Below are 21,286 nucleotides of genomic sequence, written 5' to 3' on the forward strand. Positions count from 1 at the left end.
AGCACATAATAATTTAGAAAAAAATATCATTTTATTCTGTTTCTGTTTTTCATTTATAGTATCAGCAACAAGCAATGCAGGCTGTGGAACATGGCAAGCAAGTGACCATGGCAGAACTGAATGCAATCATTGGGGTATGCGGTCTTTCCATTTTAACTCAAAATAGTGTTTGTAATTAGCTTTCTTTTTCTTTTTTCTATGATCTTGTTTACATTGAGTGGACAAAAGTTGTGGGCAGTGGTGAAGTTCAGTAGCTTAATCTTCATAAAATCTGGTTACTACCTGAAAACGCTTGCACTCTGCCAAGAAGACTAACAGAGGAATGTCTATGTTGTATCCATTCCCCTAAGCTGAGTGGATACCTGTTTTTTGTTGTGCTTTTTACGTAACATTGCTTCCTTTGCATACTGCATGCCAGTCTACTTCTGCAGTCATTTTAAAGAGAGAGCCTTCAAATGACACTGTGCTTTAATGAGGGGTGTTTCTCTCACTGCTGCCCATGTATTTTTTCTGTCTGGTGGCCAGGAAATATGAATATTCTCCACACTTTTTTACTTCTTTCTTTTTACTTAAAAAAATTAAATATTTGCCTTTTTCTTTTTTAAAGCAAAATTAAACCTTCAGCAGTGCAGTCATAAGTATCCTGCTCCCAGTTATCTAAAAATAAGGGTGTGTGGAGCCCTCTTGTAAAAGCTTTACTACAAGTAGTATTAGCTCAGTATGGAAGTCCTGAAGATTTATAGGGACACAGCCGAGACAGTTGACCCAAACTAGCCAAAGGAATATTCCATACCATATGACGTCATGCTCGGTATATAAACTGGGAGGAGTAAGCCGTAGGGGCAGGATCGATTCTTGGGGACTGGCTGGGCATCGGTCACTGGGTAGTGAGCAACTGTATTATGCATGAATTTAATTTTTTTTCCTTGAGTTTTATTTTTCTGTCATGGTTGAACTGCAGCTGGCAACTAAGCCCCACACAGATGGCTGATAACTCCCCCCACATCGAGATGTGGAAGAGAACCGGAAGAGTTAAAGTGAGAAAACTCATGGGTTGACATAAAGGAAGTTTAATAGGTAAAGCAAAAGCTGCACCTGAAAGTAAAGCAAAACAAGGAATTAACTCCAAACATCCTCCACGTCCTTCATCTTCCCCCAGTTTATATACTCAGCATGACGTCACATAGTATGGAATATCCACTTGGCTAGTTCAGATCAGCTGTCCTGGCTGTGTCCCCACCAAATTTCTTGTGCTCCTCCAGTCCTCTGGCTGGCAGGGCCCAAGAAACTGAAAAGTCCCTGACTTAGTATAGACATTACACAGCAACAACTAACAATATCAGTGTGATGTCAACTTTATTCTCATACTAAATACAAACCACAGCACCATACTAGCTACTAAGAAGAAAACTAACTCTATTCCAGATGAAACCAGGACAGTATCCACCCCTTATTCCATACCATTTATGTCATGCCACACTTCCCAATACCACCTCATTAACCACCATCACCCTTCCCATCCTTTGATATATTGTGCAGATATCTTTCCCCTAGTCTATGCACCACCCCTGTAAAAATGTCTATCAAATGTCCACAAAATGTCCATAGAATTCATTTAGTCCATGAACACGATCTCTTATGGTGGTCACTCAGGAGAAGAGAGGTTGTGTGTTGTATGGGGTTATCGGGCATCAAAGCCAGCTCAGGTTGGGTCACTGCTGCACTTGCACTGCTTCTTGTAAGGCTTGTCCTCCAATGGTTCAGGTGTTTGCTGCTATAGTCTTTCCTATAACATGAAACTCAAATCATGGGTTACAACAATGTAAAGGTATATCCATTACAATCTCCAAACCTGGTCCCTTCGGACCAGCCCATAGGGTTTAACATTGCAGTGTTTTTCTGTCTGGTGGCCAGGAAATATAAATATTCACCACAATTTTTTTCCTTTTCTTTCTTTTTACTTAAACAAAAGTTACTCCCCTTGCCCCTGCTCCGGCTTGGACTTATCCACAGACTGCAGTCCCTTAGGGTTGTACCTGCTCCAAGTGGAGCCTCAGCTACAAGCCACAATCTCTCCAGGGGCCATGACCATAGACCTGCTCCAGCGTGGCCTTACCCACAGCCACAGTCCTTTCAGAAGTAAATCAGGTCCAGCATGGCCTTATCCCTGGCCACAGTCCCTTCAGGGCTGTACCTGCTCTGTCGTGGGCTTATTCACGACCACACACTTTGCGGTGCTCCAGCATGGACTCATGCACAGCCACTGATGCTTCAAGGTGTACCTGCTGTTGCATGGACTAATCCACAGCCCCAGATGCTTCGAGGTGTACCTTCTCCAGCATGGACTTGTCCTTGGGCCACAATTCCTTCAGAGGCATACCTGCTGCAGCACAGACATAAGCATGGCCACAGACACTCTGAGATATACCTGCTCAGGCATGGGCTTATTCACGGCCACAGGGGCTTTGGAGTGTCCTGCTCCCATGTGGACTCATCCACAGGTCACAGTCCCTTTGACTCAAGTTCAAACCGGAGTCCCAGCCTGTCCAGTACAGGAGCACAGAAACAGCAGCCATACCCTGGCCATCTGTCAGCCCAGGCGCATCAACATTGCTGTTATCAGAATGTTCCTGGGCACAGCACAGTAAGATGCTAAGCAGTACAGCAAGCAGCAGAAGCAAGAAGCAGCCACTAACGAGCACTAGAGACTAATATTCAGTAAGGCAAGCAAGGAAACCTGTCCCTTAATAGCTAAACAGCAATAACAGCTATGAATTTGATCTAGCACATTCCAATCAAATCTGTTGTTTTCTCGAACCTTTTGAGCCCCACGTTGGGCACCAAAGAGAACTGTCGTGGTTTAACCCCAGCTGGCAACCGATCACCATGCAGCCAGTGGCTCACTTCCCCTCACCCAGAGGGATGGGGAGGAGAATCAGAAAGAAATGTAAAACTCAAGGTTTAAGGTAAGAACAATTTAAAAGGTAAAGCAGAAGCCAGGCACGCAAGCAAACAAAGCAAGGAATTCATTCACCACTTCCCATGGGCAGGCAGGTGTTCAGCCATCCCCAGGAGAGCAGGGCTTCATCACACGTAACGGTTACTTGGGAAGACAAATGCCATAATGCCAGATGTCCCCCCCTTCCTTCATTTTCCCCCAGCTTATATATTCAGCATGATATCATATGGTATGGAATATCCCTTTGGCAAGTTTGGGTCAGCCGACCTGGCTGTGTCCCCTCCCAATTCCCTGTGCCCCTCCAGCCCTCTGGCTGGTAGGGCCCACCCAAGAAACTGAAAAGTCCTTGATTTAGTATAAACATTACCCAGCAACAACTAAAACCATCAGTGTCCTATCAACACTGTTCTCACATCATAGCCAAAACACAGCACTGTACTAACTGCTAAGAAGAAAATTAACTCTATCCCAGCTGAAACCAGGACAACAGTAAATTGCATATTCATTATCATACACGGGATTGGCTATAATTTTCTCGTTTCCAATGTAAATTGGTACATATCCTCAGATAGCCCTACTGACATTCTTTACTAACTACACATGCTCTCCTGGTGGGGTTTTACCTTTTTTCGGGGGGGCTATTTGCGTCAGAGGTTGCAATGTTCCGCTACATCATAGCCAAAACACAGCACTTTACTAGCTACTAATTAGAAAATTATTTCTATCCCATCTGAAACCCAGGCAAGTAAGCCCCATGATGTCATGCTATGTATATAAACTTGGGAAAGAAGAAGGAAGGGTGGGACATTTGGCATTATGGCGTCTGTCTTCCCAAGTAACCATTACACGTGATGGAGCCCTGCTTTCCTGAGGATGGCCGAACACCTGCCTGCCGATGGGAAGTGGTGGATTAATTCATTGTTTTGCTTTGCTTGTGTGTGTGGCTTTTGCTTTAGCTATTAAATTGTTCTTATCTCAACCCTTGAGTTTTACATTCGTTTCTGATTCTCCTCCCCATCCCTCTGGGTGAGGGGGGGAGTGAGCAAGCAGTTGCGTGGTGCTTGGTTGCCGGCCGGCGTTAAACCACAACATTTTACGTACCTGTGTAGCTGGAACCACAAACATTTCACTCAAAGTGAATGAAGGGAATTGCTAATATATAGGGTATACTAATCACTGCTTTTAAACAAAATATTATTGCTGTTTCTATGACTTTGGGATGTTGAAGTATTTATGCTGGCATAGATATTACAGGGGATAATTTTGAAATTATAACTGTAAATAGAGGTTTGCCTTGTATGGTGTTAAAGTGGTGAGTTGGCTTGTGTGACAGCATAAGGGGCTCGCTGCCAACTTTGCAAGGTGATAAAGCTTGCTAATTTGCTTAAATGTTTTCAGTGTTTCCCAGAGTTGCAGTTAATCACTTATTTTATTGATCTGTCTTCCCCTAAGTGGCTCCTGGTTGAGAGGCTTTTTATGATTGCCTGCTGTTTGATTCAAGAGAGAAGCATAGAATCATAGGATGGTTTGGGTTGGAAGGGACCTTAAAGATCATCTAGTTTCAACCCCCCTGCCATGAGCAGGGACACCTTTCACTAGACCAGGTTACTCAAAGCCCCATCCAACATGGCCTTGAACAATTCCAGGGATGGGGCATCCATAATTTCTCTGGGCATCCTGTTCCAGTGCCTCACTGTCATGGTTTAACCCCAGCAGGCAACTAAGCCCCATGCATTTGCTCACTCACTCCCCTCCACCCTTGCCCCAAAGGAGGGTAAAAGTGAGAAAACTTGTGAGTTGAGATAGGCTGTTTAATAGGTAAAGCAAAAGCTGCACGCTCAAGCAAATCAAAACAAGGAATTCATTCACCACTTCCCATTGGCAGGCAGATGTTCAACAATCTCCAGGAAAGCAGGGCTCCATCATGCATAATGGTTACCTGGGAAGACAAACACCATCACTCCGAAGGTTGTCCTTTTCCTCCTTTCCCCAGCTTTATATACTCAGCATGACATTCTATGGCATGGAATATCTCTTTGACAGGTTTGGGTCATCTATTCTGGAAGTGTCCCCTTCCAATTTCTTGTGCTCCTCTGTTACCATGTATTGTTTGTTTCAGCTTTACAACTATATTGTTACCATGTATTATTGTTTGTTTCAGTATAATCACTGTGGAGAGATTTCTAACCAACCTTAGTTGTTTAATTTCATGCCAAAAGGAAAAGAGTCATCTAAAACTTATGGTCGCTGTGGAGACTGTATGGCAACTGAGACCGTTGTATAGGAAACTAATGAAAAAAACATGAACAGTCCATATAAGGGAAGCAAATTGAGGTTCAGTGTTTGGTCAGCTGTAACTATAGGGTCGACTATTGTTTGAGACCCCTTAGAAGACTCTAAGACACCTGTCAGGAGCATGTGCGATGCTTAATTAACATAAAACCACCTACTGAATGAATATGTATGATTTTTCCGGAGAAATGTAATGTATAAACATATGTGTGGACTACATAATCTTGCTTGAATGAAACATATGGCATGCACGTTAGGTGGAGCGATCCCCCATGCATCCAGCTCTGCAATAAAGGAATGCCTGCTTCTTAATGCTACATTGGGGTTAAGGAGTTTTCTTATTCCTGATTTCAGTGACACCTCCAGCCCTCTCGCTGGCAAGGCCTGAGAAACTGGAAAGTCCTTGGCTTAGCATAAACATTACTTAGCAACAACCAAAACCATTGGTGTGTTATCAACATTCTCACACCAAATCCAAAACACAGAACTGCACCAGCTACTAAGAAGAAAATTAACTCTATCCCAGCTGAAACCAGGGCACACACCATCCTCATAGTAAAGAATTTCTTCCTTATATATGGTCTCAATGATTTTGTGACATTTACTTTGATTTACCAAGATCTTCCCTTTGCTCTCCTTATTAGCACAACTGGATTTCCTTTTAGATATATACAAGAGGACACTATCAGGCTGATACAGTCAGATAGTACAGCCTGGAGTGTCTCTCTTCAGAAATGGCTCACAAAATGAGGGGAGGCCAGTAGCCAGGTATTGTTCTCACATATATGAGCAGTCTCAGTCAACTTATTAAATATTTTCATGTCTCATTTCCTGCTTGTTTCTCAATTTGCCCAGAAAGCCAACTCCCACTCAGCGGTGCCAAAATCAGATTATTTTTTGTCTCATAGAATCATAGAACTGTTTGGGTTGCAAGGGACATTTAAAGATGGGCAGGGACATCTTTCACTAGATTAGGTTGCTCAAAGCCCCATCCAACCTGACCTTGACCACATCCAATGATGGGGCATTGATGACTGGCATCCCATTCATTGCCTTTTCCCTGTAGCTGCATTTTCATATACCAAAGTGTCAGTAATTGTTGGTGAAAATGCTACTAATGAGCTAGAAAAGATATACAAGAAAGCTATTTTTAATATCACACGACCCTGTCTGAGCTAATTGGATTGAGTTTAGTAGTCAAGGGTGTGATAATTATTTTTAATACGAACTGTGGTTAAAATGCAAACTTTGAAGTTCTATATAGTATTTTAATCCACAAATTAACTTCAGTAACCACAAAATTAAAGAATTAGTGGATAAGTGTTTCATATAAAACATCAAAGCTGAGATGTGCAGTGCTGCTGCAAGAACAATGAAACAGTCATAAAGAAATCTAGAATAAAAAGAAAATGTGTAGGTGGTTGTATTGGGTTTATGTAGCAAGGTTTTGGTATCAGGGGAGCTGCAGGGGTGACCTCAGTGGGAAGACACCAGAAGCTGCCCCCATATCAGACAGCTAGTTCCAGCCGGCTCCAAGACAGACCTGCCACTGGCCAAAGCTGAGCCAATCAATGACGTTGGTGGCGCCTCTGATAACATATTCAAGAAAGGGTAAAAATACTGTGCAACAGCAGCGGAGAGAGGAGTGAGAATATGTGAGAGCAACAACACTGCAGACACCAAGGTCAGTGAAGAAGGAGGGGGAGGAGGTGCTCCAGGTGCCAGAGCAGAAAATCCCCTGCAGCCCATAGTGAAGACCATGGTGACACAGTTCAGAACAGAAATCCACAGTGCAGCCCATGGCGCAGGTGGATATGCCCTGAAGAAAGCTGCAGCCCATGGAGAGGAGCCCACACAGGAGCAGGTATCCTGGCAGGACCTGTGGCCCTCAGGGGACCCATGCTGGAGTAGTCTGATCCTGAAGGACTGTACCCCATGGAAAGGACCCACGCTGGAACAGTTCTTGAAGAACTGCAGCCCATGGGAAGGATCCATGTTGGAGAAGTTTGTGAAGGACTGATATCCCATGGCAGTTCATGAAAGACTATATCCTGTGGCAGGGACTCCACACTGGAGCAGGGGAAAAGCGTGAGGAGGAAGAAAGGGCAGAGATGTTACAAACTGACCACAACCCCCATTCCCCATCCCCCTGTGCTCCTTGGGGGGAAGTAGAAGAGTTGGGCCTGAAGTTGAGCCTGTGAAGAAGGGAGGAGTGGGGGAAAGGTGACTTTAGTTTTGTTTTTATTTCTCACTATCCTACTCTGTTATTAACTAGCAATAAATTAATCTTCCCCAAGTCGAGTCTGTTTTGCCCATGACAGCAATTGGTGAGTGATCTCCCTGTCCTTATCTCAACCCGTGAGCTTTTTCATCTTGTTTTCCCTCCCTGTCTTGCTGAGGAGGGGGAGTGATAGAGCAGCTTGGTGGGCACCTGGCAGCCAGAAGGTGTTTGTAATTTCTGTAATCATACATATAAACTGTTTACATTGGTGATCTGCTTGCCCTGGGTGGTACCATTATGGCATTTAAGCTAAGCTAATTAAAAGCATCAAATTCTAGATGTTATAAAATCAGTGATACAATGAACAATAAACCACTTCAATTTGCATGTTAATTTCAGTCATGTATTTTGACATACACTTATCATTTTGCTAAAAGCTAAGCCGGCTACACAGCAGAAGTCAGAGATACGTGTAACTATGCCACTGTTTCTCTGGCCCCTCCTGATGCACAGTGGCAAGAAAATAAGATGTTTAAAGTAATGGTGAGGGCTGCCAGCTAGCCTTACATAGACTGGATATTTTTAATGAATCCTTTAAAATACAGTCTTGCCATTAATCACTGGCTGATGGATGTCATGCATATAAGGCTTAATCGCTATTGATACTGTGAGGGTCAAAGGATGGAGAGAAGAACTGATGCTACTTAAGTACAAGCATTGAAGTAGTAGAGGAACACAGTGGTGAGACAAAAAGGACAGGTTTAAGTTAAAGGATATCTTAACACAAGCACATGAAGGTTTTCTAATCGTATGTGGCAAGAATAACAACTATCCTTTGATAAGCAAGACAGTTTGAACACCTCCTGGTTTCAGAAGGGAGCAAAAGAATCAGGGCAAGTACATGAGTTAAATGCTTCTGATAACGTTTAAAGAAGTTTCAAAGTTCACAGATGTTGTGACTCAACAGACTTCCTACCTGCTACCCAGAGTGGGGAATCTGCTTCACCGGTTCTAGACCCAGGCAGTGCAAACAAACACTAGGACTCACCGTGTGATTAATATGATTACTTTAATAAAACCAAATTTGTCAGGCACAATTTGCCCTTAGTGAAGTTGGCTGTCATCAATCACCTCATTTTCTATGTGCCTTAGCATAGTTTCCAGGAGGATCTGCTCCATGAGCTTGTCGGGCACAAAGGTGAGACTGACTGTCCTGTAGTTCCCCAGGCCTTCCTTATTTCCCTTTTTAAAAATGGGGGTTATGTTTCCCCTCTTCCAGTCCATGAGAACTTCACCAGACTGCAACCACTTCTCAAATATGATGGATAGTGGCGTAGCTGCTTCCTCCTCTAGTTCCCTCAGGACTTGTGGATGCATCTCATCAGGTCCCATGGACTTGTGCACCTTCAGGTTCCTTAGGTGGTCTCAAACCTGATCTTCTCTTATGGTGGGCAGTTCTTCATTCTCCCAGTCACTCCCTTTGCCTTCTGTGACTGGGATGGTGTGGCTGGAGCACTTGCCAGTGAAGACTGAGGCAAAAAAGTCATTGTGTACCTCAGCCTTCTCCATGTCCTGGGTAACCAGGTCTCCCGTTTCCTTCCGGAGAGGGCCCAAAATTTCTCCAGTCTTCCTTTATATCACTGACGTACCTATAGAAGTTTTTCTTGTTGCCTTTGATGTCCCTGGCCAGATTTAATTCCATCAGGGCTTCAGCTTTCTTAACTTGATCCCTGCCTGCTCAGGCAATGTCTCTGTATTCCTCCCAGGCTACCTGTCCTGTCCTTGCTTTGACTGCGGAATCAGACTCCACAATCTTATCAGATTGTAAAGTAGGTATGTTTATTCAGCGCTGGGCAGCACGGGAGGGGGGTAGTCTCACCAAAGCCATGCGTGCCTGGGGCAACAACTTGTCTCAATTTATACTATCAAATGTTGCATATACATAAGATTTCTAAATATGCCTATACATATTCATAAACTAGCCCTGCTTCATATTAAAATTAGTTCCAAAAAGTCATTTCCATAAGTCCCTCCCAACTGCGCTTGCATAGTGCCTCTTGGTGGTGGTTGTGGGGGTCCTGGGGATGAAGGCTTGGTAGTCTCCCTCACTCTGAACTTTTTACCTTCTCTCTTCATGCAGACTCAGTTGTTCCTTGGTCTTTGTCCAAACTATAGAGTTGGTTTTAGCTAGTTCTCATCACGAACTGTCCTTCAGGAGGAACTGTAGACTCCTTGCTTCAATTAATTTACACAATAGTTAGTAAAACAAAGCATTATTTATCAACAACAATCTAGGTAATCGTTAAGCAATTAGATCTACTACAATTTCTTTAACCCCTTCCCTCAGCTTCCACCCCTTGTAGGCTTCCTTTTTGTGTTTGAGTTTGTCCAGGAGTTCCTGGGAGCTCCTGCATGCCAGCAGCTAAGCTGACAGCCTTCTTGGGTGGCCCCTTCTTAACAACTGTCTTCCCCTCTCAGTTCACGTACATGGGTTTCCAGCTTAAATGTGGGTTCACCAACCCACTTCCTCATGTCCTCCCTTTGGCCACGCAGGAAGAACCACAGTGTACCACGCGGCATGTTGTCGTGACCTGGAAGACTTCCCACCTGCTACCCAGAGTGGGGAATCCGCTTTACTGGTTATAGACCCGGGCAGTGCAACCAAACACTAGGACTCACCGTGTGATTAATATGATTACTTTAATAAAACACCATAAATCGATACTCACAAGTAAATCACTATGCTTGTTGATATCATGGAGGTAGTGATCATATGTTGATCACCCTTGACAGCATTATAATAAACAATACACAGAAAGGTAAAGAAATAGACTACAAAGTTGATCAACACATTATAGTAAGCTACAGGTGGACAAAGTAAATAGGCATATGACCTGCTCAGAGGAGAAGTGCTACGTGGGGGTGAGAAGGGATCTCAGGCCAGCTGAGAGGGAGTTCCATAGAGCACTTTATGATCTGAGATTTTATACCCTTACAGTCTTGTAGGCTTTTTGTATGAATAACTTTGATAGGCAAGCCTTTTTTATCAGTTTAGACAGAACATGGAGGTGTTACAACACTGGATGTGTGCTCCCCCTTATCCAATAGATAGTTTTTATCTTTGGGCTTTATTCCCCTTGAGATGGAGGGTGTGAGTAAGGCATTGTTATCACACATGCACACTAGGGATCGAGTGCCTCAGAAAGGAGAAACTACCCGGCCTATGCCCTGTTATAGTTGAATTTAAACAAATCAGGTCTGAAAAGGATTCACTAAATATTTATTAAGGTAGGAAAGCAAAAGCAGCGCTGGGCAGCCAGGGAGTCGCAGCTCCACCAAGGGCTCGCAAATTCAAGCAAGCTGAGCAGCTCTTTTTATCTTCACTGAGGTAGCTTCTGACATCTTTGGTATGCCACTCTGCTTCTTCTGTTATCGTGGTTTCTTGTCAAACAGGATGTTCCCATGTTTGGTGTAGCAAGATAACATTGTGGACATGTCTCTTTTTGTTAAACAGGAAGTTCTCAAGACCACCACAATGGGTTCATTCCTCTTGCTTAACTTGTTTGATCAGCAAATTACCCTTAGTTACTTATTACAATTCCCCCCTTCTTTTATTTATAAGTGATTTACTGATCAAACCTAGACAATACCTCACAAGCTGCATCTAATTCAGGATTTTTGTTTGGTATAATTTTCATTTTCAGTTCAGATTGCTTCATCACCATTAGTTGCACTTTTCATCTACCTAAGGTCCAATCGAAGGGTTGATGTTCATTTTTTTAAAGTCGTGGTAATCAATACCATTAATAGGATACTAGCTTTCATTTCCCCACTGTTCAGTACCTCTCTGCCTTCCTCGTCTACTCTTTTGCAGAGAGCAACGAGATATCAATATCTTCTCAGCAGCAGCAGGTAGTCTTCTGGGGAATTTTGCTGTTATCCTGTCAATAATTTCCAAGGTCTAAAGAGTTAGTTATCTCTTAAATATAGTTCCACCTGTTTTTTTGTTGTGTCCGTTTCCAGGCAAATCTTATAGTACACTGTCTTAAAACTCTATACCAGTCTGTTTCATATACTTCCCAAAGTTCAGGTACTGACAGTTCCCATCCACAAAATAATTTACGAATTTCCACTTGATCCTCTGGTCCCCTGGTACATATCAAATCATTGTGACATTTCATACGGTAAGGTTGTCTCTTAAATGAAACACAGGACCAATCTCTATTACAATTTAGACATCGGCAAACAACCCAACATAAATGTCCGGAAGTAGGGTGTTTTAAGCAGGGTATTCCCCAGAGATCTCCTATTCTGGGTGATTCGGGTATCTCCATCTCTGTGTTGTTTTGCAGTCAGCCAGCAATGTTGAGACAGATAGCACAGTCCCAATAACGTCCTTTACACCACCCCGTGGCTCAACATTGCTGCTCCGTGGGTGGCATAGATAGAGATAGAGAAAAGATTCTGCCAACTATACAAACAAGGTTAACAATCTTTAAGCATTAAAACCATTTACCATTATCAATAAACAATAACAGGCAATAACTAAAAATGACTAACAATAACTATAAATCTCTAACAAACGTTAGCTAACAATTCAAAACTCAAACATGTCATAAGCTAATTTCAAAACATTATCATAACAAGATTACATAACAAAACAAAATAAAACATTTCTTAGCATATATAAGGTTTGTTTGTGGGGGTTAAGAATCAAGAGGCAAGAGGTGGGCATTTAAAAGGGTAAATTTTCATGCCCCTTTAAGTTTAGGCTGTGCATGCGTTTTCATTGTGCAGTTTTGGTCAGGGCGTTAGCCTGAATCTCGATCAGGAGGGTCACGGACCAATTTGTTTGTCTCGCCACAAACAATCCTTATCATTTTGGAAAAGATGGGAGCAGGAGACAACACACTTTGTACGGTTTTGCTGTTCAGCCTTTGTCTCATCGTGACTACAGTAACCATCAGAATGTGCTTTTGCGAGTGTTTTTGGTCACGCCGGTACAGAAGAGTGCGATCTCTTCCTCGCAATCTGCCTGGAGTAGTGGAACCAATGGGATACCAAAGCAGAGTGCGTGAGACTGTTATGTATACAAACAAAAACTGTTGATCTCCAGCAAAGTTACCATGTGACTTGTTGTTCGTTTCTGTTCATCTTCGTTACCTCGTGAAGAAAAATACCAAGGACCAGGCATGGACTATCATGGAGGGAACAGATGGAGTTACCACCCCAACGTTATTCAGGACTGTGCTGGACTCACGAGTGAAGAAGCCTGTTTTCCACGTCACATGAGACTTTTCTGGACTGTTATTCTGTTATTCAACTTCTAGTTCATGTTTGTTAATAAATTGTTATTTGTTGTTTACTGGTTGTCAAATGATTCCTTGAATTTACTTTGTGTCCAACACACGGTTTTCAAAATAAATCAAAAGGGTTGGGTAATAATTATATTAATAACCTACAAAAACCAAAACATAAACCAATACTTATAGCTATACGTTTTGTTACCAAAATCTCGGAATGAAGAACTTATCAACACCAATGTGATGTAGATAAGCAGACACTTCTTTATTGACGGCCGGGTGCGTGAGTGAGTCCTCTCATGATCAACACACACCAAGTCTCAAAATCAGACACCATATATAGAACTTATTCATACACATTCATTAAATATTCATGCATAATCATAATATTTCCCATAAATCATTAACATATTCTCCTCCCATATCTGATTCTGCGCAGTAGAGCTTAGAAAGGTCCAGAAATGGGTCTGGGGTACGATTTGGGTAGGTGGTATATGAGTCGGTGGTCGCGATCTCCCCCTGCCGGAATTACCTTTTACTAAAGTTCACAGTTTCTTGGCAGGTAACTACAAGCTGTTCCAGTTGACTCTCCCCAGTTCCCATTAATCCTATATTCTGACATTTCAATGCAGTTTCTACATATGGAAGACTAGTTAACTACAAAGAAACCTTTCAAACCCTAAATTTATTGCCTAAGTTTTAACAATGATTCTAGCCCATTCTTCTGGCCTTGGTACGGGACTATACAGAGGATCTCATAGCAGCTTTTACTATATAACTATAAGCTTCATTAAAATATATTTCTTATCCTTCTATATTTCTATTCTATAAAATGATTTTATAAAATCAAATAATCAAATAAAGTCAATCAATCTTAACTTATTAGAAAATCTGTAACAGTTTCACTTCGGTAATAATAACAATCAATATTATTTAAATGAACTATAAACACTATAGTTTCTTAACACATTCCCTTTTTTTTTTTTTTTTTTTTTTTTCATGCATCACTATCATGGCTAGATTATAGGGATTTCGCATGCGCGGTCTTTCCAGATTTTTCCAACACATTCCATGGGGCTTTAAAATTGTGCATGTGCACGTTCAAAGGCATACATGGATCATTCGTGTGATAAAAGATGGCTGCTGCGTGTCCAGATGAAGTCCCGGACCCACTTCCCGAGCATACCACTCCGGTAAGTCTGTTAATAGTAACATTTATGGCACTATGGCCAAATGACAGGTCTTTGCTTTCAATGTATAATGTTTTCTCACCATCAGACTGCCACGTCACCTGCCAGGGAGGAAGGGTCTGGAGTGCACATTTTCCCGTCTGAACATCCCATAAGGTGAGTGTTTTTTAAACGTCTAACCTATATGGTTCATTATAAAGGGGAATCAAATCCCTTTGTTGTTGTTGTTGTTGTTGTTGTTTAGGCAGAGGGTGCGTTTTTCTACTGTCACGTGTCAAGAACTTATGGCGGAGGTGGAAAAGTATAAAAGACGTTACCACATCCTCGTCTATGCGTTCCTGGCGGTTGTTTTCTTTGCTATTCTATTTTTATTTTTACTCAGCCTACATTGTTATATGAATTGTTAATAGTCGACTGTTCCCAGATTCCTGTTTGCTATTAAATTTTTATTGTGTTAACTATATAATCTGTATTTTCGACTGTACATTTCGGCATACCACTCGAATTTGTTTAACGCCATCGGGTGAAACCATAGTAGCAAATTGCATGTTAGTTATAACGTGTTGAATTAATCTTATAAAACATGGAACAGCACATGGCAAAAACAATAAGGTGGCTAATCCACATAACAAATAAAATAAAATTCATTTTACCCAGGGGCTCCCGGGAAGCCAGGAAAACAAGTCAATGTTCCAGTCTTTCCAAGTTTGGATGGGAACATGGGCTAACATTCGTATTTCAGATGTGATTTGTTTAACTACCTCACCATTGTCATCGATTTTCAAACAACATTTGGAAACATTTAATTTACCACAAACACCTCCTTCTTCGGCTAGCAGGTAATCGAGAACCATCCTGTGTTGATAAATTGCATTTCGCATTTGAGTTGCTTGGTCTGCCAGTAAGTCAAGAGCTTTAGCTGTTTGGTTAGTAATAATTTCCAAGACAGCCTGTAGCCGAATGATACGATTCGGATTGTAGATAGGTTCTCGAGCACCGCTAATGAGTTCATTGGGATTCCAAGTCACAGGTCCATAATACTGTATGATATGTTGGGGTGTCCATTCATTTTCCCCAGGATTGGCTACTTCCACTTGTCATAGAAGTATCAAAGGACCGTCGATGTCGATTTAGGTCATCATATACCTTAACTCCCAATTTGTTTCCCTTTTGGTCTGGTAATAAAAAAAGAAGGGGCGTATAAAGCCTACATAACATGTCCCACTCCAATTACTTGGTAATTTTCGATATGCATAATGACCACAAATACAATAGTGACCTTTTAAAGCCCAAATTCCATTTGCAAATGGTCCTTTCCCTTTCTGTCTTAGGTTGGAATTACAAAGAGACTCAAAATAGGTGGTGTTTTTCAAACCCAAAGGGTGTTTAATGTGACTGTTTGATTTTACTCCATTAATCCAAAGATTACATTTCCATGCTCCTATTCGACTGATATAGTTGCATTTAATGGTGACTGTTTGGCCAACTATACCACTTATGGCACAAGTTACAAAATTAGCTTCCCCCAATTTCACGATCCCTGTGAGATTGGTTCTAGACCAAAAGCTATCAAATTGGTTTTTATGCCCAGTTTCATTGACCCATGCCCACCTTGATTGTCAGGGGATGAGATTTTCGTCATAGGTGTTATAATACAAACGCCATAACATGTCACCTTCGACAGGATGGGAGGAGGAATGGTCATAAGTTGATTAATTAATGGGTCGACACCCAGGGATGATACAGGGATCCCCATATTTAAATGTCCAATTACATATACTATGACCCACAAAAACTCTATTGCTATCATTACGATTAAGACAATACTCTCCTTTTCCCGGAAACTGGATTTTCCATGGTTCCATTTCTTCATTCCAATATAGCGAATTATTGCCAATCGTGTATCACTTAAATCACTTACAAGCCATCTTGGGGATATCGGTTTTGACATCTGTGGCCAGTCCCTGAATCCTAAAGGACTCCCACATACCCAACAGTTTGTCAAATTGGAAGCATTGGCCACTTGTTGGCCTAAAGTTATAAATCCATTTTGCCACCTCTGTTCAAGGAGGGGGGTACAGGAGTTTCCCTTAGTATTAAGGGCGGCGATAACAATCAACCAAAACACTCTCTGCGATAGTATGTCACACATCCTATAAATATTAGCAAAGCAATCACCACAAAAATTAATTAAGCCTCTCTCTTCCCAAATTTTTCCAAAAGCATGTATCACCCCAAAGGCATACTTTGAATCTGTATAAATAGTTCCAATTTTATTTTTTTAAGAGTTTTAACGCTCTTAACATAGCATATAACTCACACGCTTGTGCGGACCAAGCTTTACTTAATGGTCCTGATTCTTTTATCTTAAAAGTATACCCATCCACAATAGCATATCCTGATTTACGTTGTCCTTCAACCACTCGTGAGGAGCCGTCCACAAATAATTTTTCTCCTTCGTCTAATTCATCTTCTTCTAAGTCCTCCCTTATTTTAGTCTGCAAATTTATTAGTTGGAGGCAGTCATGTGTCAAATCTTCTTTAGGTTCTCCGTATAAAAATTGGGCAGGATTCTGAATAGAAGTGGTTTCCATTTCTAGCCTAGGGGAGTTAATTAAAATTCCCTCATATTTTAGCAATCGACTATCTGTAAGCCACTTATCAGCCTGTTGTTGTAATACTCCTCGAATGTTATGAGGGGTGTATACTTTTAGTTCACCTCCTAAGGTGACTTTTCCAACTTCTTCTACCAATAATGCAGTGGCCACTATTGCTTGCAAGCAGGTGGGCCACCCGGGGCTTACAGGATCCAGTATTTTAGAATAATATCCTACAGGCTTTCTCTGTCCTGCCCATCCTTGGGTCAGAACCCCATAAGCTGTCCCGTTATCCACATTGATAAAAAGTTGAAAGGGTTTACGGATATCGGGTAAACTGAGGACAGGTGCTTCTACGAGATCTCTTTTTATATTTTCCCAACGATTCTCATCTTCAAGGGATCATTTTACCAACCCGTTTTTAGTTAATTTTTCGTATAAGAATTTTACTTTACTGCTGTAATTTTCTATCCACTGTCGACAATACCCTAATAATCCCAATAACTGTCTTATCTGTCTTTTATTAGTGGGCGCTGTTAGAGACAAAATTCCTTTTACTCTTTCGGGATCTAATTTCTTGTGTCCCTTTGTGAGCCAATGTCCCAAATATTTTACCTCTTCTTCAGTAAACTGTAATTTGGACTTAGAAACCTTTAATCCCTTGAGGCCTAAAAAGTTCAATAATTTGATGCTCTCATTTCTGACTCCTTCTTGAGTTTTTCCAGAGATCAATAAATCATCCACATATTGTATTAGAATTAGTCCCTGACTTAATTCATAAAATTCCAGTAACTGTTCCAGAGCTTGTCCAAACAAGTTTGGAGACTCTGTGAATCCCTGGGGCAAAACGCTCCACCGTAATTGTTGTTTTCTATGGGTCTTGGGGTTCTCCCACTCGAAAGCAAAATAGTCCCTACATTTTTCTTCTAAGGGACAAGCCCAAAAAGCATCTTTTAGATCTATAACACTATACCATTTACAATCTGGACTTAACTGATTAAGTATAGTGTGCTGGTTAGCCACCACAGGGAACCGGGTAATGGTTCATTCATTTACAGCTCTCAGATCTTGTACTAAACGATAAGACCCATCCGGCTTCTTTACGGGCAATATGGGAGTATTGTGGGGAGACATACAGGGTTCCAAAAGCCCTTGGGCCAAAAGTCCCTCAATTACTGGCTGCAACCCTTCTCTCCCCTCTCTAGAGATGGGATACTGTTTTATCCTAATTGGCTGGTCTGGGTCTTTTATGGAGACCGTGATCGGTTTGATATTTAATTTTCCCACCGACCCTGGGCTATACCAAGTTTCTGGATTAATCTTGGCTTCATCTTCCGTGGTTAATAAGCATAATCTTATTTTTAATTCCTCTTGATCTACTTCCAAATTGATTCCTAATTCCACCATCAGGTCTCGTCCCAGAAGGTTATATTCAGCTTCTGGGACCAATAAAAATGTTCCCACCCCATATTTATTTGGAGCTTCTATTGTTACATTCCTTTTCAGGGGCACTTTGAAAGGTTCCTCCTTTGCACCAATTACTTGGAGTTCTCTAATCCTCTGAATTATCATATCCCGGAGATCTACCATATTATTTCTATGTACGAGGTCTTGATTGTTCCAATTGGGCCTTTGCAGGGGCCATTTTTCATCTCCGGCGGGACCTTGCTGATGTCTCTGGTCCCAGTGTCTCATACCTGCTGTTCTGATCATTCCTCGTTCTTCGTTTGTAAACAAGATCTTTAAAATAGACTCCATTTCATCCCAAGTATAAATGTTAGGCCCGAGGAACTGATCAAAACGTTCGGCTACCCCTAATGGGTCCTCTAACAAGTGTCCCATTTCTTTCTTAAATTCCATCACATCCCCGGAGCTGAGGGGTACAGATACAAATCCAACTCCGGGTTGTGGTCCCCCCATAGCAGTCTCCCTTAATGGATACAATAGATTTTCCTCCCTCCTTTCTCTAGTTTGACTTCTAGACATTCTTCGATTAGGAGGGGCCTCTTCCTCAGATGGGGGGGTGCTGTTGGAAGAAGATCATGCTCAGGACCCTGTGGTAGCGGAGGAGGGGGAATATAGGGTGGGGGAGACGCTGGAGGCTCGTCTACATCCTGCCTTTTCTTTCTATCATTTTTCTTTTCTTTTAATGGGAACAAATTAGCGGTCTGAGCTATGCCCAGGATCCATAAAAAGGCATACTCGCTCTCCTCCTTATTAAATGGTCATTTGTTCTTAACATATATGTTTAATTGTTGACATATCCAATCCTCAAAAGATCCATAAATTGGCCAGTGTAAATCTTTTCTTATTTGTTTTTCTCCCCATACTTCCATACAATAATGGACCATTTTCTCCTTGGACTTCCCCTTTAGAGAAGGGGAAGTACCCCAATATTGGATCATTAGGCCTAACGGGCTATCTTGGGGTATATCAGGGAGCCCACCCCCACCCTGTATCTCCTGCATGGAACCAGAAGACTTACTCTTCTTCTGTCCCATCTTCTGAGAGTGCCTTCTTTCACTCAAAATTCACTCACTTCCCTCCGTTCGTGGCCCACGCCCTCACGGACAATGGGAACCGCACTATTAGGAAGTCCACACTCACTTCACCCGGTGGACTACTAAGCCCAGTGGACTTACTCACTAACACTCCAGGTACCCAATCCCCAACCGAACAGAACCACAATATACTCACTCACTCCCGAGTCTTCATCCAGCTCTTCGTGCACTAAAATTACGGGGAACTGCAGTATCTCCTTTCTCTTTCTTTTTGCTTTCCTATCTCAGTTCGGAAAATCCAGGTGAGCTAAATTGGAATCTCCTCTGAGACCATCTGAAGATGGGGCGCCCTCCCAGAGTTGAATTCCGAGTCAGCTGTCTGGATCCGAGTCACGACACCAAATTTGTTATAGTTGAATTTAAACAAATCAGGTCCGAAATGGATTCACTAAATATTTATTAAGGTAGGAAAGCAAAAGCAGCGCTGGGCAGCCGGGGAGTCGCAGCTCCACCAAGGGCTCGCAAATTCAAGCAAGCTGAGCAGCTCTTTTTATCTTCACTGAGGTAGCTTCTGACATCTTTGGTATGCCACTCTGCTTCTTCTGTTATCGTGGTTTCTTGTCAAACAAGACGTTCCCATGTTTGGTGTAGCAAGATAACATTGTGGACATGTCTCTTTTTGTTAAACAGGAAGTTCTCAAGACCACCACAATGGGTTCATTCCTCTTGTTTAACTTGTTTGATCAGCAAATTACCCTTAGTTACTTATTACACGCCCAGTCCTGCTCCTCTCTTTATGGCTTCAAAGGCTGTGTCCCTTCTTCAGCACACTTCTTTGTTGGTTTTTTTTCCAAACAATAGCCTGAACCTCACAACAGATTACATTTACCAAGAAGTCTGCTCTCATCCATATTTGCCAACTTGCAAATACTGAATTTAGATGATAGTAACAACCCAGACATTGTCAAGTATCCTCCCCTTTAATCCATAAAGCAATTCACCTGACCCATTCTCCATTCACCACCCCTCACTTCAGTCTCCTCCCCATTGAACAGACCACGTGCTTCAGCACACAAAAGAGCAGGAAACAGGTAATTTGGACAGAATGAAAAGATTTACAAGAAGGTGTTAACACACAAATTACAGCAATATAGTGAGCAAGGCAGAGGTAATATGCAAGCTGCAAAGTAATTTTTTCCCTAATGATGCCAGAAAAGATAAGCACTCTGGAATAAAAAAGGCATACTGATGCAGAAAAACCTCGGAATGAAGAAAACTGCTAAGAGACTTTTTGTACTTTTAGCAGCAAGGTATTTATTATCTGTGCAGGGGAGGAGGTGGTTCGCACCACAGAAACTCACTCCAAAGCACCGGTGCGAAACAGGCTAATTTATACATTTGACATACATGATTGCAACATCTCTTCATACATTATTCATGTAATTACAACATCTCATTGCATATTAATGATAGGCAGAGTCTAGGCAGAGCCTGGCCGGAGTCTTCTCTTGGCATCAATTTTGAGAGGGTTGTTCCAGCCTTCAGCCCCACTCAGTCTTCCTCAGAGTTGAACCTTTCAACCTTCTTTTATAAGTGACCCTGCCAGGATCTTTTACGTAAATCTTGGCTTGCTACCATTTTCTTCTATTGATGTGTCTAACTTTACCTAATTCATGATTTCTAGTACCTGGTACAGCAGTTTCCAACAATGGCTTAGGCTTGGGTACAGTGAGCAAGAACAGGGCGATTAAGCACTACATGCTATGGTTCCTCAGTAACCATGTTGAGCAACTTTGAAAGGCAGAATGGGGCTTTTACAGATCTGAGACTCTTCTCAGGTGGATCTTCAGGGGTTTAGGCCTTATTCCTTTTCAATACAAGTGTGGAAATGCTACCAGACAAAACTGTGCTGTTGGTGTTTCAGAAAATAAATGCCAAAATCTGGGACAAACCCGCATGTTGATCATCACAGTTGTGGTGGGTTACCCTTGGCTGGCCCACCAAGCCTCTTTATCACTCCCCTCCTCTGTGGAACAGGGGGGTGAGAAAATAAGATGAAAAAAACTTGTGGATCCTCATGCTTCCACATTACCCATAAGGTACACCCAGGTCCTTGAGCGAAAACAGTCCCACAAATGGGTTTGCCTTTTCCCAAGGGAGGAGGAACCCAAACCGCCTTCCCCAGCCAATTCCCTATGTGCTCTACAGGGACCTTATTTCCTA

At 42.1% G+C, this 21,286-nt stretch overlaps 1 protein-coding gene across 1 annotated transcript in view; it reads right to left on the bottom strand.

Annotated features, from left to right (window-relative positions):
- Window positions 1–18,582, bottom strand: part of LOC129734847 (uncharacterized) — a 35,934-nt gene extending 17,352 nt beyond the window's left edge. Inside the window, exon 1 of the mRNA XM_055700178.1 lies at window positions 14,466–18,582. Within this exon, the coding sequence (XP_055556153.1) occupies window positions 17,607–18,548 (942 nt within the window). The 5' untranslated portion in view covers window positions 18,549–18,582 and the 3' untranslated portion in view covers window positions 14,466–17,606. The remainder of the gene's footprint in view (window positions 1–14,465) is intronic.
- Between the last annotated feature and the right edge of the window lie 2,704 nt (window positions 18,583–21,286).

This window comes from Falco cherrug, assembly GCF_023634085.1.
Source record: "Falco cherrug isolate bFalChe1 chromosome W unlocalized genomic scaffold, bFalChe1.pri SUPER_W_unloc_1, whole genome shotgun sequence".
NCBI lineage: Eukaryota > Metazoa > Chordata > Aves > Falconiformes > Falconidae > Falco > Falco cherrug.